Consider the following 25,280-nt stretch of genomic DNA (forward strand, 5'->3'; position numbering starts at 1 on the left):
TCAATTCAAGACACTATAATATGTAACTTTAAGATATGAAAGGTGAAGATGCATAACTTTTTCTCATGGAGATGTTAGACAAAGAAACCATAGAGTTTTTGCCATGAGATAGATAAATTAAAATTTTGTTAAAACATAGAAGGTAGACTTCCTGATATGGTGGTGTGATAATTAGCTTTTGGGTTAACTTTATATAGAGCTTGTGTTTGATAATTAGCTAAATTTACATATTCAATATTAGTGTCTCCAAGAATTCTTTGTTTTCAATTGCATTAATAGGAAATTGTAACATACAATATATATTTTAATAATATATTGCAATGCAATTAAAACAATAACATGATGCATCATTCCACCTTTCATTACTTGCAATTCATTTTTGTCTCAATTCAACAACAATAAATTGTGTTAGTTTTTTTTAATATATTATTATTGTTTATTATTTATTATTAGAGTAACTCTATTATATGAAATATGAAAAGGTTTTAATAAAGATTGTAGACTTTTCTTATAGAGTGTCACATCATCACAATAATTTATATGTCTAAGTAGAGTCAAAAAATTAGAAGTATGATCCCTTTTAATTCATTAGGCTAAGTAGAAGTATGATCCCTTCGGTTTCAAGCAATCCCTTCTAAACAATATAAGTAATGAAGAATGATCCCTTTTAATTCATTTAGTATTGAAAGAATATATTTCAAGCAAGAGAGACACACGTTTTTTTTATTATTAAATTCAGTTCTTTAAGGGATTGATCAAAGAGGTTTGGAATATCAAAGTGACTCACTTGCTTGAAATATAATGATTCCTTTTTTTATTAGTATTGAAAGAATTTCAATAGTCATGAATATTTTGTGGTTATATAAATCTTATATATTAGTTGGTCCATTTTAATTTAATAATTTTTCATTTTCGTTAGTTGGTCCCTTGTAAGAAGTTATATAGTGATAATTTGATATATCGATAATTAAAATTAAAATGATTTAATTAAAGATAATTAAAATTAAAATGATTTAATTAAAGGAGATATGATGAAAAGGTTTTTTAATAGAGATTGTAAACTTTTCTTATAGAGTGCCACATCATCAAAATACTTGATTGTGAGCAACTCAACATTCCTTTTACTTGTAAAATTTCATTTTCGTTAGTTGGTCCCTTGTAAGAAGTTGGTCCCTTGAAAGAAGTTATATAGTGATAATTTGATATATTGATAATTAAAATTAAAATGATTTAATTAAAGATAATTAAAATTAAAATGATTTAATTAAAGATAATTAAAATTAAAATGATTTAATTAAAGATAATTAAAATTAAAATGATTTAATTAAAGGAGATATGATGAAAAGGTTTTTTAATAGAGATTGTAAACTTTTCTTATAGAGTGCCACATCATCAAAATACTTGATTGTGAGCAACTCAACATTCCTTTTACATAATTAAAATTAAAATGATTTAATTAAAGGAGATATGATGAAAAGGTTTTTTAATAGAGATTGTAAACTTTTCTTATAGAGTGCCACATCATCAAAATACTTGATTGTGAGCAACTCAACATTCCTTTTACTTGTAAAAGATAGTGAAAAAGTTTAATGTGGTTGGTTAAAAGTTCATGATTACTCTTTTTCTTCATGAGAACATCATAACTACATTATAATATTTACTAATTTAATCACAAAATAATATTATAATAATAAATATATCACATAGTTTTTATATTTTAGTGTTTTCTTTGTTTTTCAATTTTATTTTCTAAACAATTTTTTTTTTACTAAATCTGTGAAAATTCCATTTATTAAGTTCTTGTAAGTGTATATTTGACCAAAAGAGATAAGAGAACAGGTTGGATTTAGTTTAATAAGTAAAAGTATAAAATCTTTCAAAATAAAAAAAGTAAAAGTATAATATAAATGAAAAGTCTTTAATTTTTTTTTTTTGACTAATTATTTAATACATTCAATAAAATGTTGGTAAATGTTTTAAAATATTCTTAATGTATCGTTCATGAATTGAGAAATACAAAATTAAAATATAATATTTATTTTTGCCATAAAATACGGCCAGAGGCCCAACTATGGAGTTTTTAATATAGTGATATTTTATACGTTAAAAAAATATAGTGATATTGTTTTTTGTAATGATTATTTCCCAAATCCTAATAATATTATTTTATTCCTTACAATATTTTTTTATTCCTTATAATATATTTTTTCCAAATCCTAGTAATATTATTTTATTCCTTATAATGTTTAATATAATCATATTTATACCAAAATAAACTAGGAAAATATTTTTACTACTGTATTAGAGAAAATGCAAGAAAAATAAAAGTAAGGATGAATTGATAGTGGAGGTGATAGGGTTGGTCTTTCGGGTTTCTAAAAACTGATATTTTATCAAAACATGCCGCCTATTTTCACCTCTCCTAATAGAGCAAACAAAAAAATTTCAAATCTTGATGACCTCTTGAATCATAAAAATTATCCATAGACGCTAAATTTGAAAATTTCATGGTTAATCAAGAAAAATTTAATAAGGAGATGTCTATGACGATATATAGATGAAATTTTGAAAAAATTAAAGAGCTTCGATTGGTCTCTTGATGCGCTTTGCACACAACTTGGCTATGGTTTTGAGAAAATAGGATCCATAAATATGGTTTCAATCTTGGAAATAATAGCCAAAACTAATCCTAAGTCAACTTGTGAGAAAAATGCAAATATAGAGCAAGAAAAAGAAAATGACAAATCTGAAAATATTTCAAACTTACTTGAAGGATTTTCCCATTTAGAATTGTTCATAAAAAAAAAAATTAAAATAATAAAGATTAACTTGCTACCAGTAACTATTTTTTCTCCCCTAGTAGCAATATTATTATCCTCTTTGTGATAGTTGTAACCAGTGTTTTAAAAACTGGACCGGATATCGAACCGGCGAGGATACTGGGTTACTGGTTCATTGATCGAACCACCGAGTCACTGGTCGAACCGCATGACAAACCGGATTAAATCGGATTAAACCGGTGAAATGAACCGGTCTCTATATAGTTTTTTTTTTTTTTTGACAAAAGGGTGCTTATAGCATTTCTTTAATTAAAATGTGTTCAATACAACACGGAGCATGAACCAAGATATGGAAACTAGCTGATAATGTGGCCACCTTAGCTAGACAATGGGCAACCTCATTTGTTTGTCTCCGCACAAACTCTACACTAGAGTTTCTATAATAATTATTAAAAACAAGATTACAATGATCCATAATAACACCAAATTCAGAGTAATCTTTAACTGAAGAATGGAAGCTATCAACCACTCTCTTTGAATCCAATTCAAAATCAACAGGACCTAGCTGGAGCTCATGTACCCAATTTAGCGCTTACAGAAGACCGAGTGCTTCACCAATGTGTACCTCGCATTTTGGTGTGAACCATTCCGTTTTAGCTAAAACGAAAGCTCCATGTTCGTCTCTGATACAAATTCCAATGCCAACTCTGCCAGAGCTCGGCGGGAAGGAAGCATCTATGTTGCATTTCTCTCGGCCGGTCGTTGGTCTACGCCAAGATCTTACCACGGAGTCCTGAAAAGTCGGGCCTGGCTTGGAAGCGACAATACAGACTGCTTTCCAATCCTGCAACATATTAACACACGGGAAAAAACAAAATGTTGAGCATCAATTACATTATTCCAAATCTGATTATTACGTTGCTTCCAAATACTCCACAAAACACAACCAAATACTGCTGAATCATCTTTCGACAACTGCTGCAGAATTTGAAAGATAATGGCCGGAGCGTCGTTATTATTAGCTAAAAAAAATCATAAAAAATATGAAAATTTCATAAACATTGTTAAATTCAAATCATAAACATTGTCTTCACACACATTAAAATTTGTGGTACCTCTAATTCTAAATATAGCCATGTTCATTTTTAGTCTCTAATACTGACTATCACTTATCACATAAGAGATGACTTTAAGTCTTACCAATTAAGAATAATTACAAGTATAATTTATTTAAGTCTTTTTTTAACTCTTACCAATTAAGGATAATTACAAGTATAATTTATTTTTCTAAAAAAAGATATACGCTAAAATAGTGTTTACCTTTGATTTATAATGTTAGTGAATTTTGATTCACTCTTTTGTAACATTTTTTTTTTATTATTCAGTGTAATAATGTCAAGATTCCGTTATTTAGCCGTTAATTGAATATGTTTAATTTGCTTAAGATTTCACATAAATGACGAAGTGATATACTTAATAAGGGGTAACCTGAAATTTGCTAACATTACAAACAATATATAAAATGACAGAATTTTGAAATTACATTAGCTAATTGAAAGAAAAAATATTAAAAGATAAACCGAAATTTACCAACATTGCAAAGGATCGATAAACACTATTTAACCCAAAAATATAAAATATATTATGTTGGTTATCATTATTTTCAAAAATACATATTATTCATCAATCAATAAATTTCTTTCAATTTTCCATCGATCACATGTTCGTAAAGGCTTGGGCTCAAAACCCCAATCCAGCCCAAATCGATTATATGTGTATTGTGGCCCATCACCACTGATATAGATTTAATTATTAGTATTTATTGATTGGTATTTATTTTAATTGTGGTGGTTTAATTTAATTAATTGATTATGTGCTAATTATTAATTTATGTACCATTATCCTCCTCATTGTATTGATACTATTATTAATGATAAAATGAATTGATTTACCTTTACCTCAACAAAAAAAAAATTACGAACATAATGAAGAGACGTGTTAAAAAAATCCACTCTTCAATTAAGAAAAAACATTTTAGGTTGTCCAATAAAATTAAGACACGTGTTAAAAAAAATTCATGTCAGTAGTTTTTTTGGTCAAAATAGTGAAGAGGACCAAGAAATGCAAAATGAGGCAAATGTGAGGACTAAAATCGCTCATTTGAAACTAGAGGGACCAAAATCGCACAATTAGAAAACGTGGCGTCAAAACTGCTATTTAGCCTAAATTATAAGCTATATTTATGAGATTTTGTGTATATGATCGAATAACTATTGTGATATTTTTGTGCACATTAGATTGATGTATAATTATAATTTTGTGGGCATTATATTTTTGTGCGCACCAAGGGGTTTATACAAAGGTATGGGCGCCCCACTCGCTACGGTTGCAGCCTTCAATGCTGTGAATCAGCAGTTTGTTTGTGGAGCTGGAGCTGGTGTTGCTGTTTCCTTTCTTGCTTGCCCAACTGAATTAATCAAATGCAGGTAGGTTTGTTGGTCTCATTTTCTTCCTTTTCTTTCAATCGACTTGTATAAATTTTTAGTGACTGAATTATAAAGTTACTCAAACTATGTACTGATTTTGTACTTAATTATTTTGTTCCATTATTAATATCATCAGGTTGCAAGCACAAAGTGCACTTGCTGGCACTGGAACTGCAGCTGTGGCCAGGCAAGTTCTCCGGTCAGAGGGGGGTATGAGAGGTCTTTTCAAAGGCTTGGTTCCCACAATGGCACGTGAGATACCTGGAAATGCAATAATGTTTGGCATATATGAAGCATTAAAGCAACGGTTTGCAGGTGGCACCGATACCTCTGGTCTAAGTAGAGGTTCTCTGATTGTTGCCAGATGCTTGGCTGGAGGTTCTTTCTGGTTCCTTGTTTACCCAACCGATGTTATTAAAAGTGTGCTTCAAGTAGATGATTATAAGAATCCTAAGTTTTCGGGTTCATTTGATGCTTTCAGAAAGATTATGGCTTCTGAGGGATTCAAAGGCCTATATAAAGGTTTTGGTCCTGCAATGGGCAGAAGTGTTCCTGCAAATGCAGCATGCTTCTTAGCATATGAGATGACAAGACCAGCTTTAGGATGAATAATTCTTATGGTAAAGCTTATTATCAAATTGTCATGTTTTTTTTTCTTCTTTTGTTCCCAAAACTTTTTTCACTACATTAATTACCATATGAGCCATACATGCTTGTCATTTGTTATTACTTCAACCAACAGTCATTTTTTTTTACAAAGACGCTAGGGGCAAAACTCACACGATGAATCATAGACACGGCTATTGAACACAACATTGGTAACAATTTGAGTAAATTAATTGAATGTAATCACACATGTCAATCCGACACACTGATGTGTCAAACATTAGACACACTTTTTCTTTGAAATAACTGCATCAGTACTCTTACTTCTATGATGTTTCCCCCGCAAAACCTCGCACCAAAAATCCTTCGAACCAGTTTGTAATTTCCTCCCCAACTTAAATATACAATCCTGGTTCATAACATCTAGTCGCATTAATCCCAATCCTCCACAACTTTTATGTTTTGTCACTACCTCCCAGCCAGTATCGCCCCAAAAGAACTTACGTTGAAGTTTATGAATCTCTTCAATACAAGTTTTTGGTATAAAATTAGTCATCATCAGATATACCGGAATGACTTCCATCACACTCTTCGCCAAAGTCAGTCTACCGGCAAACGAGAGTTGATTTGCTTTCCAATGCATAAGCTTAGCGTTTACATGTTCAATAACATAATTGAAATCACCTCTTTTTGAAGCTCTCCCCAACAAAGGAGCACCAAGATATATATTTACCAAGAGAATTGGTCTCTCTATATCCTGAATGCTCTGTAATGTTCCTATTTCAATAATATTAATACAAACTACATTCATCCGAACTCCATTCATTACATTGTTACTGTCATTATAGCTCATCAGAAACCTTAATCAAATATATGACTTATGATGGAAGAATATAAATACCAACACAACAGACATTCAATTGCACCAAAATAGAGAAACCGGGTGGGAAAAGAAAATGAATAAGCAAATAAGTAAACACATATCCTTACTTACTATTTGGAAACAAAAAATTAACATGAAATTAAAATCACTCCTTGTACTATTGCCAAGTTTCTGTGCATTAAAGTTTCACAACTCTAATAGAAATTTTGAACCATAAGAAAAGAATATAGAAACTGAATACTATAGACACTTGACAAAACACTTTGCATACAAGCTGGAAATCCTAATAACCATCGTCATATGATTCCTAGGGAAAAACATGAAAGACAACTAATTATTTATTCCTCCAATTGAAAGAAGACTTTCTTTGTAAATTCCCATCTGAAAAGAATATCCTTCCGCTCTGACACCTATCTCATCAATTATCTGGGTGTTTATATCAATCCAAACTAGTTCATCATTTTTTTGTTTGAAGCAAATGCCCTTTTTCCCGAATCCAATGGGACACTCAATGGAAGGTACGGGTCCAACAATAAAGAGTTTGATCCATGATTCCTTCACACCGAGTTCACCCAAAATTGAAATGTGAAAAGTTGTAGGTTTGGAATAATTTGATATCAAAGCAATTGACTCATTTAACACCACCAAGCGTCTATCTACGATAAAATCACAACTTTCAACCATGTCTAACAACATAGGTGTTGTAAACAACACCTCGTTGCTGAAGTCATATGACACCAAAATGCCTGTTAAATTAAATAAATCATTGTTAGCCCACCAATGACACACTCCATCCATGTACACTGCTGCACCATCTTGTGGTTGATCATATGCACAATGAGCAATATCACGCATATCAATATCAAGTATCCTCCAAGAGTTATTTCTAAGACTATATATCTCCAACAAGGGGTCATAAGATCTATCTTCCCAGGGCACATCTTCATCATCATCGGTTAGATCAAAAAATATAATATATCTAATCAGCTTATAGTCATCTCTAACATGGTCATAACCAAATCCATCAAACTTACATAAAGGCTCTCGATAAGGAGGTACATCCTCGTCGGGGCTGGGAGGAATGAACATGTATTCCGCAGTAGCCGGGTTCCATAATACAGCTCGAAAGATACTTACTATTCCTCTATTCATCGTATTCCCGAGACAGAGAATGCCATTAATACTAGTTGAACTTAAAATATAAAGAGTACTAACCACCTCTTGAATTGGAGGTGGCAAATCTAATTTGACCCTATTCTCAAATCTGTCATCGGAGAGCAAATATAGCGTGTAATGAACAGGTAGATCACTGTCATATAATAAGAGTAACGTAACACCATAATTGGAACGATGATTATTAGATAAGAAATGGTTGCGCAGCATATTCAAGAAATGAGGGTTTTCAAATAATAGGGACCATGATTTGCTTACGCATCCAAAACGCTTCAAAGATTTAAGAGGTAGTTTTGATAAAATAGAGAAGGAAAAATCATCAGGAATATAAGAATTGTTGTTTACCTTTACCTCTTCATTCGTCTCAACCACTTTAACAAATTTCTTCATTTCAACTCAATTAGTGTTTGTGATAGCGGAAGAGATTAGAGAGAGTGAGGGGGTTTTGTGATTTTTATATTTTGTGGTTTTACGAAGCAAACAAGTAGTATCTTCTAGTATTTTTTTTTGGACAGATCTCTTCTAAAAATTAACACTTGAACAAGTAATATAATATCACAATTAATGCAGATTTGTAAAAAAAAAAAAAAGGTGATTAATGCAGATTTTGTTTCTTTGTTAAGTTTTTTTGTATTAAATACTACTTTTTAATATTTGTTAATATATATTTTCACAACAAATTCAAATATTTTAATATTATTCTAATATCCTATAAATAATATTATTTTGTATTTTCTTAATTTTTTTTTATGATTTTTTTATTTACATGAACCACATATATGCTTTGGCTACTGTTTTCTATTTTAAAATTAAATATAAGAACTAAAATAACCAAAATAAACTTAATCCGGAGAAGCATAACATTCACCATATCCATTGTGATTTCAGTTTTAGTAATTTTATAGTCTAAATTAATAAATAAAAAAATGGACATATTTAAATTTTTTTATTGTGTTGAATACATTTTATTGCTAAATTCAATTTTTTATAAATTAAAAAAACTGAAATGAAAATAAATTAAATTTAAAATGAAATTTCAATGAATAAAAATTAATTTCCTAATAAGATATAAAAGATATATTAAATTAACAAATTTCAAGTGTTTTAAATATTAATTTAATACTTTTTTATGAATTAAGAATGTTCTTTTATGTCATTTTACTTTTATCAGTTAGTTGACCGCTAATTTTACTAAAAACTTCAATTAGTTTATCAGCTATAAGGTATTAACCATCAACTATAAATAGAAGACTCAAGCAAACATTTTCAATACCCACAACAATTGAATAAATCTCTAGATTAAAGCTAGAATTTGCTAGTTAAAGATCTTGTGCCCGCTATACAAGATCACTTTACTTTCTCTGGAACTTAGGAGCTAAGGTATAGAGTTAGGTATTGTTCGAGTTGAACAAGAGGTTCAACATTACTTCGTGATAGAAGAATTACGATTGCTCAGGCAAGGTGATCGTGGAAAAGTGGGTAGACTCTCATATTTAGGGGGAGTAATCCTCTAAATAGAAGGTGCACTAGGATTAAGAAAAGACATACACAACAATAGACTTTGTTGTGCGTTGTAAGACAAAGTATTGATTCGACGTAGTGATCTTCATTTCTTGGATTGGTATCCCCCAAAGTAGGTGTAGCTTCACTGAACTGGGTTAACAATTGATCATGTCCTTTACTTGCTTTTATTATTTATATCCTGCATCACAATTGTTATACACGTTGTCCCATACATCATACAAAGAGCACAATTGTCCCAGACAACGTGTAAGACATTTGTTCCTGATAGAAATTTAGCAAGTGTACTAAATAGCCGTCAAGTAGTATAATAAAATCGTTCTTTCCGCAGGGATTGTTGTAAATCAATTGTAAATTGGAGACATACTCATGTAAATTGACATAAATTGTAAAAAGGGGGTTCTTGTTTGGTTTCAAGTTTAAATTTTAAAACTTTAGAATTTCTTTGGTGTTTAGATTGATGTAAGAAAAGCGATTGGTCCTTTTTGGGTCATCTAATTACTATTTCTCTTGGTAACGCCATGTATGATAACGAATTATTCAAATTAGTTTCATGATTTGATTAAAACACAATTGATTATGCCCAATGTCTTGGTAACATAATCCTCTCTCATGATCATCAATCCCTAATTTCTTAGTAAGACCTATGATCATGTGAGGAAGAAAAACTTTAATCTTTTAATCTCAATTAACAATCCAAAATTTCTTAAGTGAAAATTAATTGATCAATCGTTCCTAGATCGATGATTTATTCCTATCGTCATAGTAAAACAAATCATTGCAATCATCATATAAGTCGCGAATTCATACAAAGCATTAAGCACAAAGAACAATCAATAGAAACTAACTTCGTAATTCATTAATCATATCATATGACAATCACATAGTTCAAGATCAAAAGTAATTAGAATCACCTAAGGACCAATCATGAGAATTTAGCTAGACATTACAAATTCAGAAATTACATCAATTAAAATGAAAGAAAGCATAATTACAAGAAGAATCTTGATGTGTTTCCACACTTGAATCCTTGCTTGGTCGCTCTTGATCCTCCAAAATCGCTCCAAATGCTGTTCTCAGTGTCTAAAATTCCCTCCTGATCCAGATCTGAAGTTTCCCTTTTATAAAACTGATCAAAAATAACGTTTTCCGCCTGAGGCACAGAATTTCCGCCCCAGGCGTAAAAAATTACGTTTCAGGCACAAGAAATTCGCCTGAAACGGCAAAACAGTGAGCAATCTTGGTTCTTCAGTGAAATTTCCGCCCCAGGCGTAAAGAATTCCGCCCCAGGCGTAAAAATGCTATAAAATCCAACAATTTTCATTTGCTCTCTTCCTTCGCATGTAGCTTCAAATCAATGTCTTATTCTTCATGATTTAGGTCAAAAACCTCTAAAATCACTTGAAAATGGTCTTTATTTCCATGTAATGACTAACGTCATCACAACCCCAAACTTGAACTTTTCCTTGTCCTCAAGGAATATCTCAATCTCTAGGAAAACAAAACACTACCTCGATTCATCTGGCTAAACAAACTCAAACCCAATCAAGTTAGACGTAATTTGCATGATATTTCAATGATCAATTTCGTCATGATTCAAGTACACACAGTTTCAAATTTAGGCAAAACAAAGAGCATCAAACAAAGATTGACCATACTTAATTTCTTCACACCCTCACCGACTCTCCTGTTTAAGGGTAATATAATCACTCAATCAACACATCATAACTAGACTACTATAAATTTGCAGACATTCTCAAAAATCAATCACCATGTCATGAGCACACACATTAGAGGACTTTTAAAGGTTATAACGTGGCCTGGTTAAAAGGTGGATGGTGGCTTTTCTGGTAAGTGAGTAAAAAAACTTGAAATTAGATACCACTGAGTCGAATAGATACAACACCCCACCCTACTTTAAGAATTTATACTTAGAGAACAATTCACAAAATTCCTTTATGATTATTATTTTTTTATTTTATTTTTTTCTTCTTTTTTTTTTTTCGATACTTCTTTTCTTGGTGAACTTTTGAATTTTTCTTTCATAATTTGGAATTTTTCTTTCATAATTTTTTTAGTTCTCTAGTATAGTATATCCACCCCAAACTTAAGTTGTTGCTAGTTCCAAAAGCAACCCCAAACTTAGTGAAATGCATTGTGCAAAAACCACTAAAGGTATCTAATTTTCCAAGAAAATCATTTTTTTTTTTTTTTTTATATTATTTTGATAACTTGGGTCAGATACAAACAAAACATTTTTCTTTAAGCTCAAAAGGGGTTAAACAACGGATAAGCAATGATAAGGGTGGCTAGAACAGGCTCAAGGTACCAAACAACTTGCCTCGTGTGTACATCACAGCAATAAATCAATTAAAGAGAACATGCGCAAATTCTAGAGACATAGCTAAGTGTGGAATTCTCATAATCATCAAAAGAAATCAGTGTTTGGGCTCAAAATCTCACAGTTTTTGCTGAATTGGACTATGGTCAATATTTGTGAGAGTCCCTAAGCCTTGCCTAAATCATCACTATGATGCATCCGAAACAATCAAAAACATCACAAATTCATATCACACATTTGGTCAACAATTTTGAATCTAAGATGATAGCCAAACAAATTTCAATAGTGTGAGGTTTTCAAAAAGACTAAGACATTCAAAGAAAACAAAACGACTAGCTCAAGTACTTATTATAGGCCAACATCAAGCATGCAACAAATTAAACAAAGGAATCATAATACACAGGCCAAAAAGAATCTATAGAGGAGAAGGACAGTAAAGGTGAATGACACAAAACCTCAATCCTGCTCGGGCATGTTATGATCATGATCAAAACGAGGCAGATTTCCAGGAAATTGCATTGATGAGGACCCTCCTTCATCTGGAAGGCCAGCTGCCCTCCTTTGGCGAATGTAGGTAGCACAGTTCATTTCATGTGTAGCCGCCATGCTCCTAACTCTTTGATTGTGAGCTTCAACAAAATCATGCATTGTTGGATATCTCGGATAGAAATATGCCGGGACTTGCTCCCGGTAACGCATGGATGCTTGCCATAAGGCGGATGAAGTGTCATAGTGGTCCGCCATATCAATGCCCTGTTGAGTGCTCATGTCCATTTTCCACACCATGTCAGCAAGAACATTCACATCAAATTGCGGAGCTGGAAAACCCTCCATTTCCGGGGCCTGTGGCACTTCATGGTGCATCACATTTTCAACATTCTCCTCCCTTTCTTCACCTCCTCCCTCAACCGTGTAATCCATCACATCATCCACATCAGCAAATGGAATGAATGTCTTCCCGAAAGTTTTTCTTCTCACATCTCTCACAAAAGCCGTAGTGACTTTCCTAGGCTCTTCCATTTGATCATCATCAAAAGTAGCAACATTTTGATCCAGACACAGTTTAGTGATCAAACAGAGATGTGTTAGACTATATGACCCGGGATCTTTCTGGATAATTGCAGACAAATCATCACTCAGAATTGTGCCCAAATCTATGTCTTCACCTAACAAAATAGCTTGAAGTGCTAGCCCTACATCCATAGGAATCTCAGAATTGTTCCCACTTGGCTCCACGTTATTTATCCAAAATTCAGCCCAAATCCGTGGAATATCCAACAAATGAGCGGTTTTAAACCGCTGGGGTGGGAGCTGTCTAGATGGTCTCACCCACATACTTCCAGGTGCAGTCAGCTGAGATTTTAAAGCCTCACGCTTATCTGATGCCATGGTTGCCCTATTCTCACGTCGATGATTCAGAACACAGAATTCAGGAACATTAAAATGAAATATCCTATTTATAGTTTCCGGGGAGTAGTCTACATCTACCCCGCGTACTTTAGCAATCCGTGGTGACGAATTTTTCACTCGCCATGGATTACTCAAAAATTCTAATGCTAAAGTACGATTTCCAGACCGAAGACAGAAATTAAACTCATACCAATGCCTGTTGCGGAATTCTGCTTCAATTAAGGGAAATGCTAGCACTTCATCCGTGAGACGCCTTTCAGGTTTGAAGTCCTTACTTTTGAGAGTCTGGTACCGATTGTAGGCCTTTGGACGAACAAAACGTGACCGAGGAATTTCAATCACAACCGGCGTTGGAGGAGGTGGTGATTGCTCTCTAGGCGGTGATGGTGGAGGAGAAGGCGAAGGTGACGGTGTAGGAGTTCAGACTACTCTCCTTTTCTTCACCACTTTTGACCTTGATTTTGAAGACCCAACTTCAACTTCTTTATCTTTTGAGGATTTTTTTGAATATGTTCTTCATGGTGAGAAAGGTAAAGATGAGAAGGGTGATGGGTTATGGGTGATTGATGGAAAAGATGAAGATTTATGGTGGTTTTGGATGAATTTTCGTGTAGGGTTTTGAAAGGTTTTTGATTTTGGGTTTTGGAAATTTTTTGAAGAATTGGTTGTTGTTGATGATGGTTTTTTGAAGAATAGAGTTGGATGGAAGAAATTTTCGTGGGTTTGGTGTTATGGGTGTGAGAGAGGTTGTTGTTTTAATGGGGTTTTGAAAGATTTGGGAAATTTTGGTTCAAGAGGGGTTTGGGATTTGAGGGAAGAATTGGTGAAAGATAATGGGTGAATTTGTTGTGGTTGTTGTTTTAATGAAGGATTTGTGTTGGGTTTGAAGGTTTGGATGGTTGTTAATGGAGGATTTGTGTGAGGAAGGAGATGAAGTTTGAGAGAAAGGATAAGGTTTGTTGAAGAAGATGAAGTTTGAGAGAAAGAATGAGGGTTTCATGTGTGTTTACGCCTAAAACGAAATTTTTCCGCCCCAAACACAGCTTTTTCCGCCCCAAACGGCAAAACAGAGAGCAATGTTTTTTTCTTCAAACTTTTTCCGCCCCAAACGCCATTTTTTACGCCTAAAACGTGAAAATAGAGAGCACCCAATATTCTTCAGAATTTTTACGCCCCAAACGGCAATTCTTCCGCCCCAAACGGCAAAACAGAGAGCAACCAACATTTTTCAGAATTTTTTACGCCCCAGACTCCATTTTTTACGCCCCAAACGGCAAAACAGAGAGCACATGAATTTTCTTCAAAATTTTTACGCCTTAGGCTCCATTTTTTCCGCCCCAAACGTAATTTCCTGGTTGTACACTTTTCACACTCCTCTTTTTTTTAATTTGACCTGCAAAACACAAAAAATCAAAAGAAAAACTATTACGGTTAAATAAAACCTTGGGTTGCCTCCCAAGCAGCGCTACTTTTAGCGTCATTAGCTCGACGGTCTCGAAACCTCAAGGGTCTTCGAAAAGTACTGCCACCTTGTGGCGATTAAAATCTCCTCCCTTATAAAACTTAAGTCTTTGTCCATTTACTTTGAAAGATTTCTCCTCCTCTCCTGGTGTAAAAATTTCCACAGCCCCGTGTGGAAAAACTTCCTTAATGACAAACGGACCAGACCACCGAGACATCAGCTTACCCGGGAATAACCTTAAACGAGAATTGAACAACAAGACTTGCTGTCCTTTCTTAAACTCCTTTCTTACCAACCCTTTATCATGATACTTCTTTGTCCTTGCTTTAAAAATCACGGCATTTTCATATGCTTGCATCCGCCATTCTTCAAGTTCGTTCAGCTTAAGCAATCTCTTCTCACCCGCAAGACCTGCATCAAAATTTAAAAATTTCACAGCCCAATATGCCTTGTGTTCTAGCTCAACCGGTAGGTGACATGACTTGCCATAAACTAGTTGGTACGGAGAGAACCCCAAGTGTGTCTTGAATGCGGTTCTATAAGCCCAAAGTGTATCATTAAGCTTCATTGACCAGTCTTTCCTTGAAGTAGAAACCGTTTTCTCCAGAATTTGTTTCAATTGCCGGTTAGATACTTCAACTTGTCCACTTGTCTGAGGATGGTATGGAGTGGCCACCTTGTGCTTAACATTGTATTTCTCCAAGACATTCTCCAAGTATTTGTTACAAAAATGTTTGCCTCCATCACTAATGAGAATTCTAGGAACCCCAAACCGAGTAAAAATATTTTCTTTAAGAAACTTCACCACGGTATGAGAATCATTCGCTTGGCAAGGAATAGCTTCCACCCATTTTGTAACATAATCTACACACACCAATATATGAAGATTAGACCGTGAAGATGGGAAAGGTCCCATGAAATCAATCCCCCAACAATCAAAAGGTTCTACTTCGAGCATTTGGTTTAGAGGCATCTCATCCCGCTTTGAAACATTGCCGGTCCTCTGGAAATTATCACATCTTCTAGCAAACTCTACACAATCTGCAAACAGTGTGGCCAAAAGAAACCACTTTGAAGCACCTTTGCTGCTGTTCGTGGACCACTGTGATGACCACCATACGGAGAACTGTGGCAATGCCACATTATGCTTTGTGCCTCTTCTTCATCAACACATCTACGGATCAAGCCATCTTGCCCCACCTTAAATAGGTATGGATCATCCCAAAAATAGAAGTTAGCATCTCTAAAGAATTTCTTCTTTTGTTGATAAGAATAGTCCTCCGGAATTTCATTTCCTGCTTTGAAATTAGCCATGTCAGCAAACCAAGGCCTTTTTGAAACCATCAGCAATTTTTCATCCGGGAACTCTTCGTTAATGCACTTCTCTTTTGTGGTCACCATTGGATTTTCTAACCTAGACAAATGGTCCGCAACCACATTCTCCACACCTTTCTTGTCTTTTATTTCCAAATCAAATTCCTGCAAAAGTAGTACCCACCTCAAGAGTCTAGGCTTTGAGTCGCCTTTTGTGAGGAGGTACTTAAGTGCCGAGTGATCTGAAAAAACAACAACTTTCGACCCAATCAGATAAGAGCGAAATTTTTCCAAAGCAAATACTATTGCAAGCAACTCTTTTTCAGTAGTTGTATAATTGATTTGGTTTTCATTCAAAACCTTGCTTGCATAATATATAGCATGGAAAAATTTCGCATGTCGTTGGCCAAGCACCGCTCCAACCGCATAGTCACTTGCATCACACATTAATTCAAAAGGGAGATCCCAATTAGGTGCAACGATTATGGGCGCGGTGACCAACTTTTCTTTAATCACAACAAAAGCATTCAAACATTCATCATCAAATTTAAATTCATTTTCCTTCACAAGGAGGTTACTTAAGGGCTTAGCTATTTTCGAAAAATCTTTGATGAAACGCCGATAGAAACCGGCATGACCCAAGAAACTTCTCACTCCCTTAACATTAACTGGAGGGGGCAATTCCTTAATAACCTCTATCTTTGCTTGGTCAACTTGAATGCCCTTTGAAGAGATTTTGTGTCCAAGCACAATACCTTCTTTAACCATAAAATGACATTTTTCCCAATTTAAAACTAAATTGGTACTTATGCATCTCTTCAATACGGCATTCAAATTGGCTAAACATTTATCAAAAGACTTACCAAACACAGAAAAATCATCCATAAATACCTCGATTGTGTCCTCCATCATATCAGCAAAAATAGATAGCATACACCGCTGGAATGTGGCCGGTGCGTTGCACAACCCGAAAGGCATCTTCCGGTAAGCAAATACTCCAAAAGGACAAGTAAAAGCTGTTTTCTCCTGATCCTCTGGGTCTACCACAATCTGATTGTACCCAGAATATCCATCCAAAAAGCAATAATAGGCCTGCCCTGCAAGCCTTTCCAACATTTGGTCCATGAATGGAAGAGGAAAATGGTCCTTCCTTGTTGCCGAGTTCAACCGCCTGTAGTCTATACACATCCGCCACCCAGTGACGGTGCGAGTGGGTATCAGTTCATTTTTTTCATTTCTCACAACTGTCATACCACCTTTTTTCGGGACCACATGGACAGGACTTACCCACGCACTATCCGAGATTGGATAAATCATACCAGCTTCTAGAAGTTTAAGAACCTCTTTCTTCACCACTTCTTTCATGGTTGGATTTAGTCTTCTTTGAGGTTGCACCACAGGTTTGTATTCATCTTCCATTTTTATTTTATGCATACAGAATCCGGGACTAATCCCTTTCAAATCAGAGATGCTCCAACCCATGGCTTCTTTATTTTCTCGCAGGACTCTAGTTAGCTTCTCTGCTTCCAAAGAACTCAACCTGCTGCTTATGATTGCCGGTTGTGAAGCATCTTCTCCTAAGAAAACATATTTTAAGTGAGGGGGGAGCTCTTTCAACTCCGGAATAGTAACTTTTAAGTCCTCCTTACCACTAACTTTCTCTTCCACAGCATAAGCATTTTCAAAATCTTTTTGTGCTTCTTCTTCTTTACATGCTTCAAGTTGACGGAGACAAATTTCAATCTCCTTGTCCCATTCCTCTTCCAAATCATCAATGGAATTAACAATTATTCTTTCTAATGGTAGGGATGGTGTTTCTTCCACTAAGACATCTTCTACCACTTCCTCAATCACGTCAACCTTGTAACATTGTGGCTCATCATCGTGGTGTTTCATAGCTTTGAACACGTTAAACATGACTTGTTCCCCATGTGTTCTCAACATAAGTTCTCCCATCTCAACATCAATCAATGCTCTTCCGGTAGCTAAGAATGGCCTACCCAATAATAACGGTTCTACATCTGCATCATCTTCCATATCAAGGATGACGAAATCAGCCGGAAAAACAAACTCAGCAACTCTTACCAAAACATCATGAAGTACGCCGTAAGGATGTACAATAGAACGATCAGCTAAAGAGAGCTGCATCTTTGTGGGTTTTGCAACAGCTCCGGGTATCTTCTTCATCATTGACAATGGCATTAAGTTGATGCTAGCTCCTAAATCACATAGAGCTCGACCAACGGAGATGTTACCTATTGAACATGGTATGGTAAAGCTTCCAGGATCCTTCTTCTTTTGAGGAAGTTTCTTTTGGATTATGGCACTACATTCCTCTGTCATCTCCACTGTATCATCATCAAGAGGTTTCCGCTTCTTTGTCATAAGTTCTTTCATGAATTTGGCATAGACAGGCATCTGTTCCAACACTTCAGCAAAAGGAATGTTAATTTGGAGATCATGAAGCATCTTCATAAACTTTTTGAATTGTTGGTGATCATTAGCCTTTGCCTTCTTCTTGCGCGGATATGGCAATTTGGCATGGACAGAACTTTCTTTCTCCTCTACACCCTTGCCTCTCTTTTCAACTAACTTCTCATCATTCTCTTTTTCAATTTTTTTCTCTTTCTCATCTTCAACTAACTCCTCTTTCTCAATCATTTTCTCCAACTCCTTTTCAACTTCTCCCTCATTCTCATTTTCAACTTCTCCCTCAACATTATTTTTTTCTTTTACTCCCTCAACACTAGACTCACTCTTTTTCTTCATTACAATCTCAGGTGAAGGAACCACTCTATTTCTCAAATTAATCGCCTTGCAACTTTCATTCCTCGGATTATCCTTTGTAGAACCTTCAAAACCATTATTTTGAGTAGCCGCGAATTGCCTTGACAATTGCCCAACTTGAGTTTCCAAGTTCTTAATTGAAGCTTCATGATTCTTGTTGGCAATATCTTGGTTGGTTTTCATTTGATCTTGGCTAACCTTCATAGCTTCGAAGTTCCCTTGAGTCACCTTTATGAATTGAGTAAGTGTATCCTCTAATTGAGAAGGTCTCCGTTGTTGAGAGTTTTGTGAAGAAGATTGTTGTTGAGATTGATTTGAGTTCTGATTTCCTCCCCAACCAAAGTTTGGATGATCTCTCCAACCTGGGTTATAAGTGTTTGAATATGGATCATACTTTGGGTTGTTCCTTTTGAAGTTGGCTAGGTACTTTGCCTCTTCTGACCCTTCAGGAAAACATTGGCCATTAGCATGCCCTTGTCCACAAAAATCACATTTCACTTCATTAGCTGCCATGACTGGCATTTGGGCATTAGGAGTGCTAGTGAGGTGTTTCAACACAGCTGCCATTTGAGAATTCATCAATGTAGATTGGGCCAAAAGAGCAGTTTGAGTATCAAGCTCTATCATGCCTGCCTTCTTCTTTGCACCACGATCATTTTCAACTCTGTACTCATTTTGAGCCATGGATTCCACCAACTCTCTAGCTTGAGTTTGATTTTTATTTTTCAAAGATCCACCTGCTGATGCATCTAGAAACATTCTAGTTTGAGCTCTCAATCCTTGTGTGAAATGCTGCATTTGAGTATGATTATCGAGCCCATGCTTAGGACACTTCTTCAGGCTCAGTTTGAATCTTTCCCAGGCATCATACAATGTTTCGGAGTCTCCTTGCTCAAAACTTGTAATGTCAGCTCTTCTTTCAAGATACTTATGAATTGGAAAGTACCTATCCATGAATTTCATCTCTAGCTCTTGCCAAGTAGTAATGGTGTTAGGTGGTATTGTGTCCAGCCAGTCTTTAGCTCTTCCAGTTAACGAGTACTTGAAAAGCCTTAATCTTTTATCTGATTCAGACACTCCTGGTGGGTCTGTATAGTCACAAGCTTCATAGAAATGCTCCAGGTGGAGATTTGGACATTGTGTTTCTGCCCCTGAGTATTGATTCTCTTTGAGGGCGCTGAGCACTGAATTCTTGATATCAAATGACACATGATTCCTTGGTTGAAAACCCAGATTGGCCAGCTCTCCGTTGTTTCTTTGGCCATAGTCACCTAATGTCCTTTCAGGCACAACTGGTGGAGGTGGTGGTGAATTTCCAGCCATGATGTTGGCTTCGTTGTCAGATGTGTTTGGACTAGAAACCACTTCTTCACTACTTTCTTGTGCAACACCTGCTAACCGGGCAACCTCTCGGGCTAACCGAACTGCTTTCCTGTTTGCTTTAGCTGTTTTCTCTATTTCAGGATCAAAGACAAGTTCTCTTGCTACTTTCCTACCTTGCATAAACAACCAGAAAATACCTTAAGAAGCAACTGCACTACACAAGAATGAAAATGAAAATAAAATTCAGAACTTATTTTTTTTTGTATATATATTTATAATTAAAATAAACAAAAACTTAATCAATAAAACAATAAAATTTAAAAGTATGACTCAATTGCCTTGTTGATTTAATCAACAATCCCCGGCAACGGCGCCAAAAACTTGATAGAAATTTAGCAAGTGTACTAAATAGCCGTCATGTAGTATAATAAAATCGTTCTTTCCGCAGGGATTGTTGTAAATCAATTGTAAATTGGAGACATACTCATGTAAATTGACATAAATTGTAAAAAGGGGGTTCTTGTTTGGTTTCAAGTTTAAATTTTAAAACTTTAGAATTTCTTTGGTGTTTAGATTGATGTAAGAAAAGCGATTGGTCCTTTTTGGGTCATCTAATTACTATTTCTCTTGGTAACGCCATGTATGATAACGAATTATTCAAATTAGTTTCATGATTTGATTAAAACACAATTGATTATGCCCAATGTCTTGGTAACATAATCCTCTCTCATGATCATCAATCCCTAATTTCTTAGTAAGACCTATGATCATGTGAGGAAGAAAAACTTTAATCTTTTAATCTCAATTAACAATCCAAAATTTCTTAAGTGAAAATTAATTGATCAATCGTTCCTAGATCGATGATTTATTCCTATCGTCATAGTAAAACAAATCATTGCAATCATCATATAAGTCGCGAATTCATACAAAGCATTAAGCACAAAGAACAATCAATAGAAACTAACTTCGTAATTCATTAATCATATCATATGACAATCACATAGTTCAAGATCAAAAGTAATTAGAATCACCTAAGGACCAATCATGAGAATTTAGCTAGACATTGCAAATTCAGAAATTACATCAATTAAAATGAAAGAAAGCATAATTACAAGAAGAATCTTGATGTGTTTCCACACTTGAATCCTTGCTTGGTCGCTCTTGATCCTCCAAAATCGCTCCAAATGCTGTTCTCAGTGTCTAAAATTCCCTCCTGATCCAGATCTGAAGTTTCCCTTTTATAAAACTGATCAAAAATAACGTTTTCCGCCTGAGGCACAGAATTTCCGCCCCAGGCGTAAAAAATTACGTTTCAGGCACAAGAAATTCGCCTGAAACGGCAAAACAGTGAGCAATCTTGGTTCTTCAGTGAAATTTCCGCCCCAGGCGTAAAGAATTCCGCCCCAGGCGTAAAAATGCTATAAAATCCAACAATTTTCATTTGCTCTCTTCCTTCGCATGTAGCTTCAAATCAATGTCTTATTCTTCATGATTTAGGTCAAAAACCTCTAAAATCACTTGAAAATGGTCTTTATTTCCATGTAATGACTAACGTCATCAGTTCCCTGACAAATAGAATTTCAATTGGCGTCAGTGAAGACACCCTAACCTGCTGAAGATGGGACTACAAGTTTGAAGCGTAAAGTAGAATGACCTATCTGGAGTTGGCACGCTATACGCACTAGATGGACCAAATTCCACATCTCAGCACATTGAAAGTTACCGGCACCAAATTTAATAAAGATTAATATTTATTTTATGCAAAAAATATTATTTATATATTATTTTGATCCAGATTAATATTTATATATTAGAAAGAAAAAAAAGACATAAAATTTCGAACACAGAAAAAAAAAAGAATTTCACTAAGATAAGATAATACAAAAAAAGAAGAAATTCTCATATAAATATTTTTAGTAAGGAGGTTTGTATAGAGGAAATATTGAAAAATAATTATGAAATAGGTTATATTTGAAACAGTTTTATTGTTTTATTTTATTTTATTAAACTAGAAGTTTATGAAAATAAAAGGAAAAAATTAGTGTTTTTTTGGTGTTGAAAAAGTTTGCAAGAACATAAATAATACTAATAAAAGTTTTTACTCTTTCAAATTAACCCTCTCTTTCTCTTTTCCTTTCTTTCCAAAAATTAATTAAAATTAAAATTTAAAAGTTGGTTCAGTAAGCAAGCAAACAATTTCATTTCTAATAGTGTTAATAATATAAGATATTTATGAAAAAAATATTGATATGGTGAGACGTATACAAACTTCCTTACCAAAAATATTTATATGGTAAGACTTATACAAACCTCCATGCTAAAAATATTTATATGAGAACTTCTTTTTTTGTATTATCTTATTTTAGTAAAATTCAATTTCCTTGTGCTCACCCCTAATATTATGTCTCCAAATGCTCCCAGGTATAGGTTTAGAGTTCTACTTTTCATCATGGCTCAAAATTAAAATGAATATGAAAATAGAATAATTCTTAGGTGGTCTCAAGGATTTGGACACACCTTTTGGTCACACATACAAAAATCAAAAAGTGAAGAAAAAGTAATAATTAAATAATATATATCTTTTACATAATTATATGATTTGAAGTTTTTTGAGTGTGTGACCAAAAGAGAGTGACCACATAAATAATACAAAAAAAAAAGAAGTTCTCGTATAAATATTTTTAGCATGGAGGTTTGTGTATAAGTCTTGCCATATAAATATTTTTGGTAAGGAAGTTTGTATACGTCTCACCATATCAATATTTTTTTCAATAAATATCTTACATTATTTTTTTTTTTTGGTACAAAATATCTTACATTATTAACATACTATTAGAAATGAAATTGTCTGCTTGCTTACTGAACCAACTTTTAAATTTTAATTTTAATTAATTTTTGGAAAGAAGGGAAAAGAGAAGAGAGAGTTAATTTGAAAGAGTAAAAACTTTGATTATTATTTATGTTCTTGCAAACTTTTTCAACACCAAAAAAACACTAATTTTTTCCTTTTATTTTAATTAATATATACTTCTAGTTTAAAAAATAAAATAAAACAATAAAACTGTTTCAACTATAATCTATTTTATAATTATTTTTCAATATTGTGAATAAAGATTAAACTTTTTTTATTTATAAAAGAGGCCTACAACTGACTAATTAAACGGGGAATGAAATAAGCCTTACACCTCAATAAAAGAAGGGCACTAAGAAAACTATAGTCGGCATTAACTAAGACCGGAATGAAGGGTGCCTCATGGTCATGGCCTTGTTAGGCTAGCATATCAGCACAACGATTAGCCTTCCGAAAACAATGATGAATTGAAGCAGATCAACAATGAGATTGAGAAGATTCAGAACCTTCAAGAGAAGTCTAAGATAAGAAATGGATGTGGTGCGGGTGAGGACCGATGTTGCCACTATAAAAGAGAATCTGTTTCAAAAATAACTTGGTCTATCTGTAGTTGGCACGCCATACACACTGGATGGATCAAATTGCACATATTAGCACATTGGAAGTTACCAGCACCAATTTTAATTAATAAAGATAAAGATTAATATTTTTAGATAATAAAAAAAAGAATAAATAGTTTTAGCAAAGAGGTTTTAATAAGTCTTACCTTATATAAATCATTTTGGTAAGGAGGTTTGTTTACGTCTCACCATATCAATATGTTTTCATAAATATCATACATTATTAACACACAATTAGAAATGAAATTTTTTGCTTGCTGACTGAACCAACTTTAAAATTGTAAATCTAATTAAATTTTGGAAAGAAGTGAAAAGAAAAAGAGAGTTAATTTGAAAGAGTTAAAAAAAAAGAAGTTAATCTTCAACTCTATATATATAGTACCATACCATGCATAAGTTCATCCAACTCACAATTAACATATTCAAGTGCAACCGATCTCATCAAACAAACATGATCTCATCAAACAATCTTCTTCTATGTTTTACTGTATTTTTAACCTTTGCATTGAGCTCAGTAGCTCAATATGAGTTTTTTATGATGACAATGCAGTGGCCACCAGCTTTCTGCAGGCTTAAGCAATCGAAATGTGTTAAATCACCCGCCAGTCAGTTCAAAATACACGGTTTGTGGCCTCAAAACAAAACAGATCCTCAACCAAGGAAATGCTCAAGTGATTCAAAAGTGACAAATTTCAAAAAAAAAATGGTGAGTTTAATTATATATATTTTCTTAGTTGTTTGTTTCCTCTACTCTATTGTACATTGAATGGTTTTTTTTTTTTTGACAAGTAGATTACATGATTTATTTATTTATTTAATTTTTTTTTTATCAGCTTTCTCTAACAACAAGGACTGAACTCGCTACTTCATGGCCCAATTTAAAAGGAATGGATGAAGTTTTTTGGAAACAAGAATGGCTCCTTCATGGAACCTGCTCATACTCCACCTTCAACCAAACCCAATATTTCGATGCAGCAAATAATATTTGGAAAGCGTTGCCAATTTTCGATATCCTTCATGATGAACAAATTTTTCCAAGTAATATTGACTTTCAAAAAAGGGATCAAATTAAAAAAGAAATAAATAATCACATTGGAGTTGTTGTTGAACTTGAATTTTCTTGTACTTTCTTTCCCACTGAGCTAATAGAAATTAAGGTCTGCAAAGATCATGCTGGAAATGCCTACATGGATTGTCCAAATCTGGGAAATTGCGGACCTACATTTAAATGGAACCCATACACTACAGCATTTTTCGCTTTCAACAACTACTGAAAACCGTTGTAAAATGTACAAAAATCGTTGCCTAAACGTTTAGTCAACAGTTTATCAGGTGTGGTGTATACGGGCGTTACCTATTCGAACAGGCAACGCTTTTTGACTTTTTACCAACACATTCAGTAAACCGTTGGCTGAACATATGCAAAGACAACGATGTTTGCTCTAGTTTTAGGCAACGGTTCCCTTAAAGCAACAATATATAACCGTTGCTTGAAAGCTAAACGTCAACGGTTTTATACAGGCAACCCGTAAATAGCCGTTGCATAAAATATATGGAAAGGCAACGGTTTTTATCAAGCAACGGATAAAACTTGTTGCCTATCGGTTAATTCAACTGTTTTATATAAGCAACAAATTTGAAAGTGTTGTCTGAAACTTGTTGACTAAAAATATAATTAAATTATTTAAATTTACTATTATATTCATATGGTGATACAATTGTA

At 34.0% G+C, this 25,280-nt stretch overlaps 3 protein-coding genes across 3 annotated transcripts; 1 reads left to right on the plus strand and 2 right to left on the minus strand.

The window, feature by feature from the left end:
* The first annotated feature begins 5,081 nt into the window (after nt 1–5,081).
* On the plus strand, nt 5,082–5,961 carry LOC123922952 (mitochondrial carnitine/acylcarnitine carrier-like protein). Its single transcript, XM_045975609.1, has 2 exons — nt 5,082–5,266; nt 5,403–5,961. Exons 1-2 carry the CDS (start codon nt 5,082–5,084, stop codon nt 5,872–5,874), a joined length of 657 nt encoding a protein of 218 aa, XP_045831565.1. The 3' UTR covers nt 5,875–5,961.
* A 994-nt stretch (nt 5,962–6,955) lies between these two features.
* On the minus strand, nt 6,956–8,400 carry LOC123923696 (F-box protein CPR1-like). The gene has a single exon (XM_045976412.1). The coding sequence runs from the start codon at nt 8,316–8,318 to the stop codon at nt 7,086–7,088; it is 1,233 nt and encodes a 410-aa protein (XP_045832368.1). The 5' UTR covers nt 8,319–8,400; the 3' UTR covers nt 6,956–7,085.
* Nucleotides 8,401–17,610: 9,210 nt separating this feature from the next.
* On the minus strand, nt 17,611–20,266 carry LOC123922953. The gene is made up of 3 exons (XM_045975610.1): nt 18,749–20,266; nt 17,837–18,664; nt 17,611–17,736 (listed from the first exon to the last, which is right to left on the minus strand). The coding sequence occupies exons 1-3, from the start codon at nt 20,264–20,266 to the stop codon at nt 17,611–17,613; spliced, it is 2,472 nt and encodes an 823-aa protein (XP_045831566.1).
* Nucleotides 20,267–25,280: the final 5,014 nt, after the last annotated feature.

This window comes from Trifolium pratense, linkage group LG4 (genome assembly GCF_020283565.1).
Source record: "Trifolium pratense cultivar HEN17-A07 linkage group LG4, ARS_RC_1.1, whole genome shotgun sequence".
Classification (NCBI taxonomy): Eukaryota; Viridiplantae; Streptophyta; class Magnoliopsida; order Fabales; family Fabaceae; genus Trifolium; species Trifolium pratense.

What these genes read in the sequence shown, in the direction of transcription:
- LOC123922953 (XM_045975610.1), bottom strand. Translation starts at nt 20,266, where the DNA reads ATGCAAGGTAGGAAAGTAGCAAGAGAACTTGTCTTTGATCCTGAAATA. An exon ending in TGGTTCCTTCACCTGAGATT is followed by an intron (nt 18,665 to 18,748) that starts GTAATGAAGAAA and finishes AATGAGAATGAG; the next exon opens with GGAGAAGTTGAAAAGGAGTT. An exon ending in ATGAGCCACAATGTTACAAG is followed by an intron (nt 17,737 to 17,836) that starts GTTGACGTGATT and finishes ATGATTTGGAAG; the next exon opens with AGGAATGGGACAAGGAGATT.
- LOC123923696 (XM_045976412.1), bottom strand. Translation starts at nt 8,318, where the DNA reads ATGAAGAAATTTGTTAAAGTGGTTGAGACGAATGAAGAGGTAAAGGTA.
- LOC123922952 (XM_045975609.1), top strand. Translation starts at nt 5,082, where the DNA reads ATGTATAATTATAATTTTGTGGGCATTATATTTTTGTGCGCACCAAGG. An exon ending in ACTGAATTAATCAAATGCAG is followed by an intron (nt 5,267 to 5,402) that starts GTAGGTTTGTTG and finishes TAATATCATCAG; the next exon opens with GTTGCAAGCACAAAGTGCAC.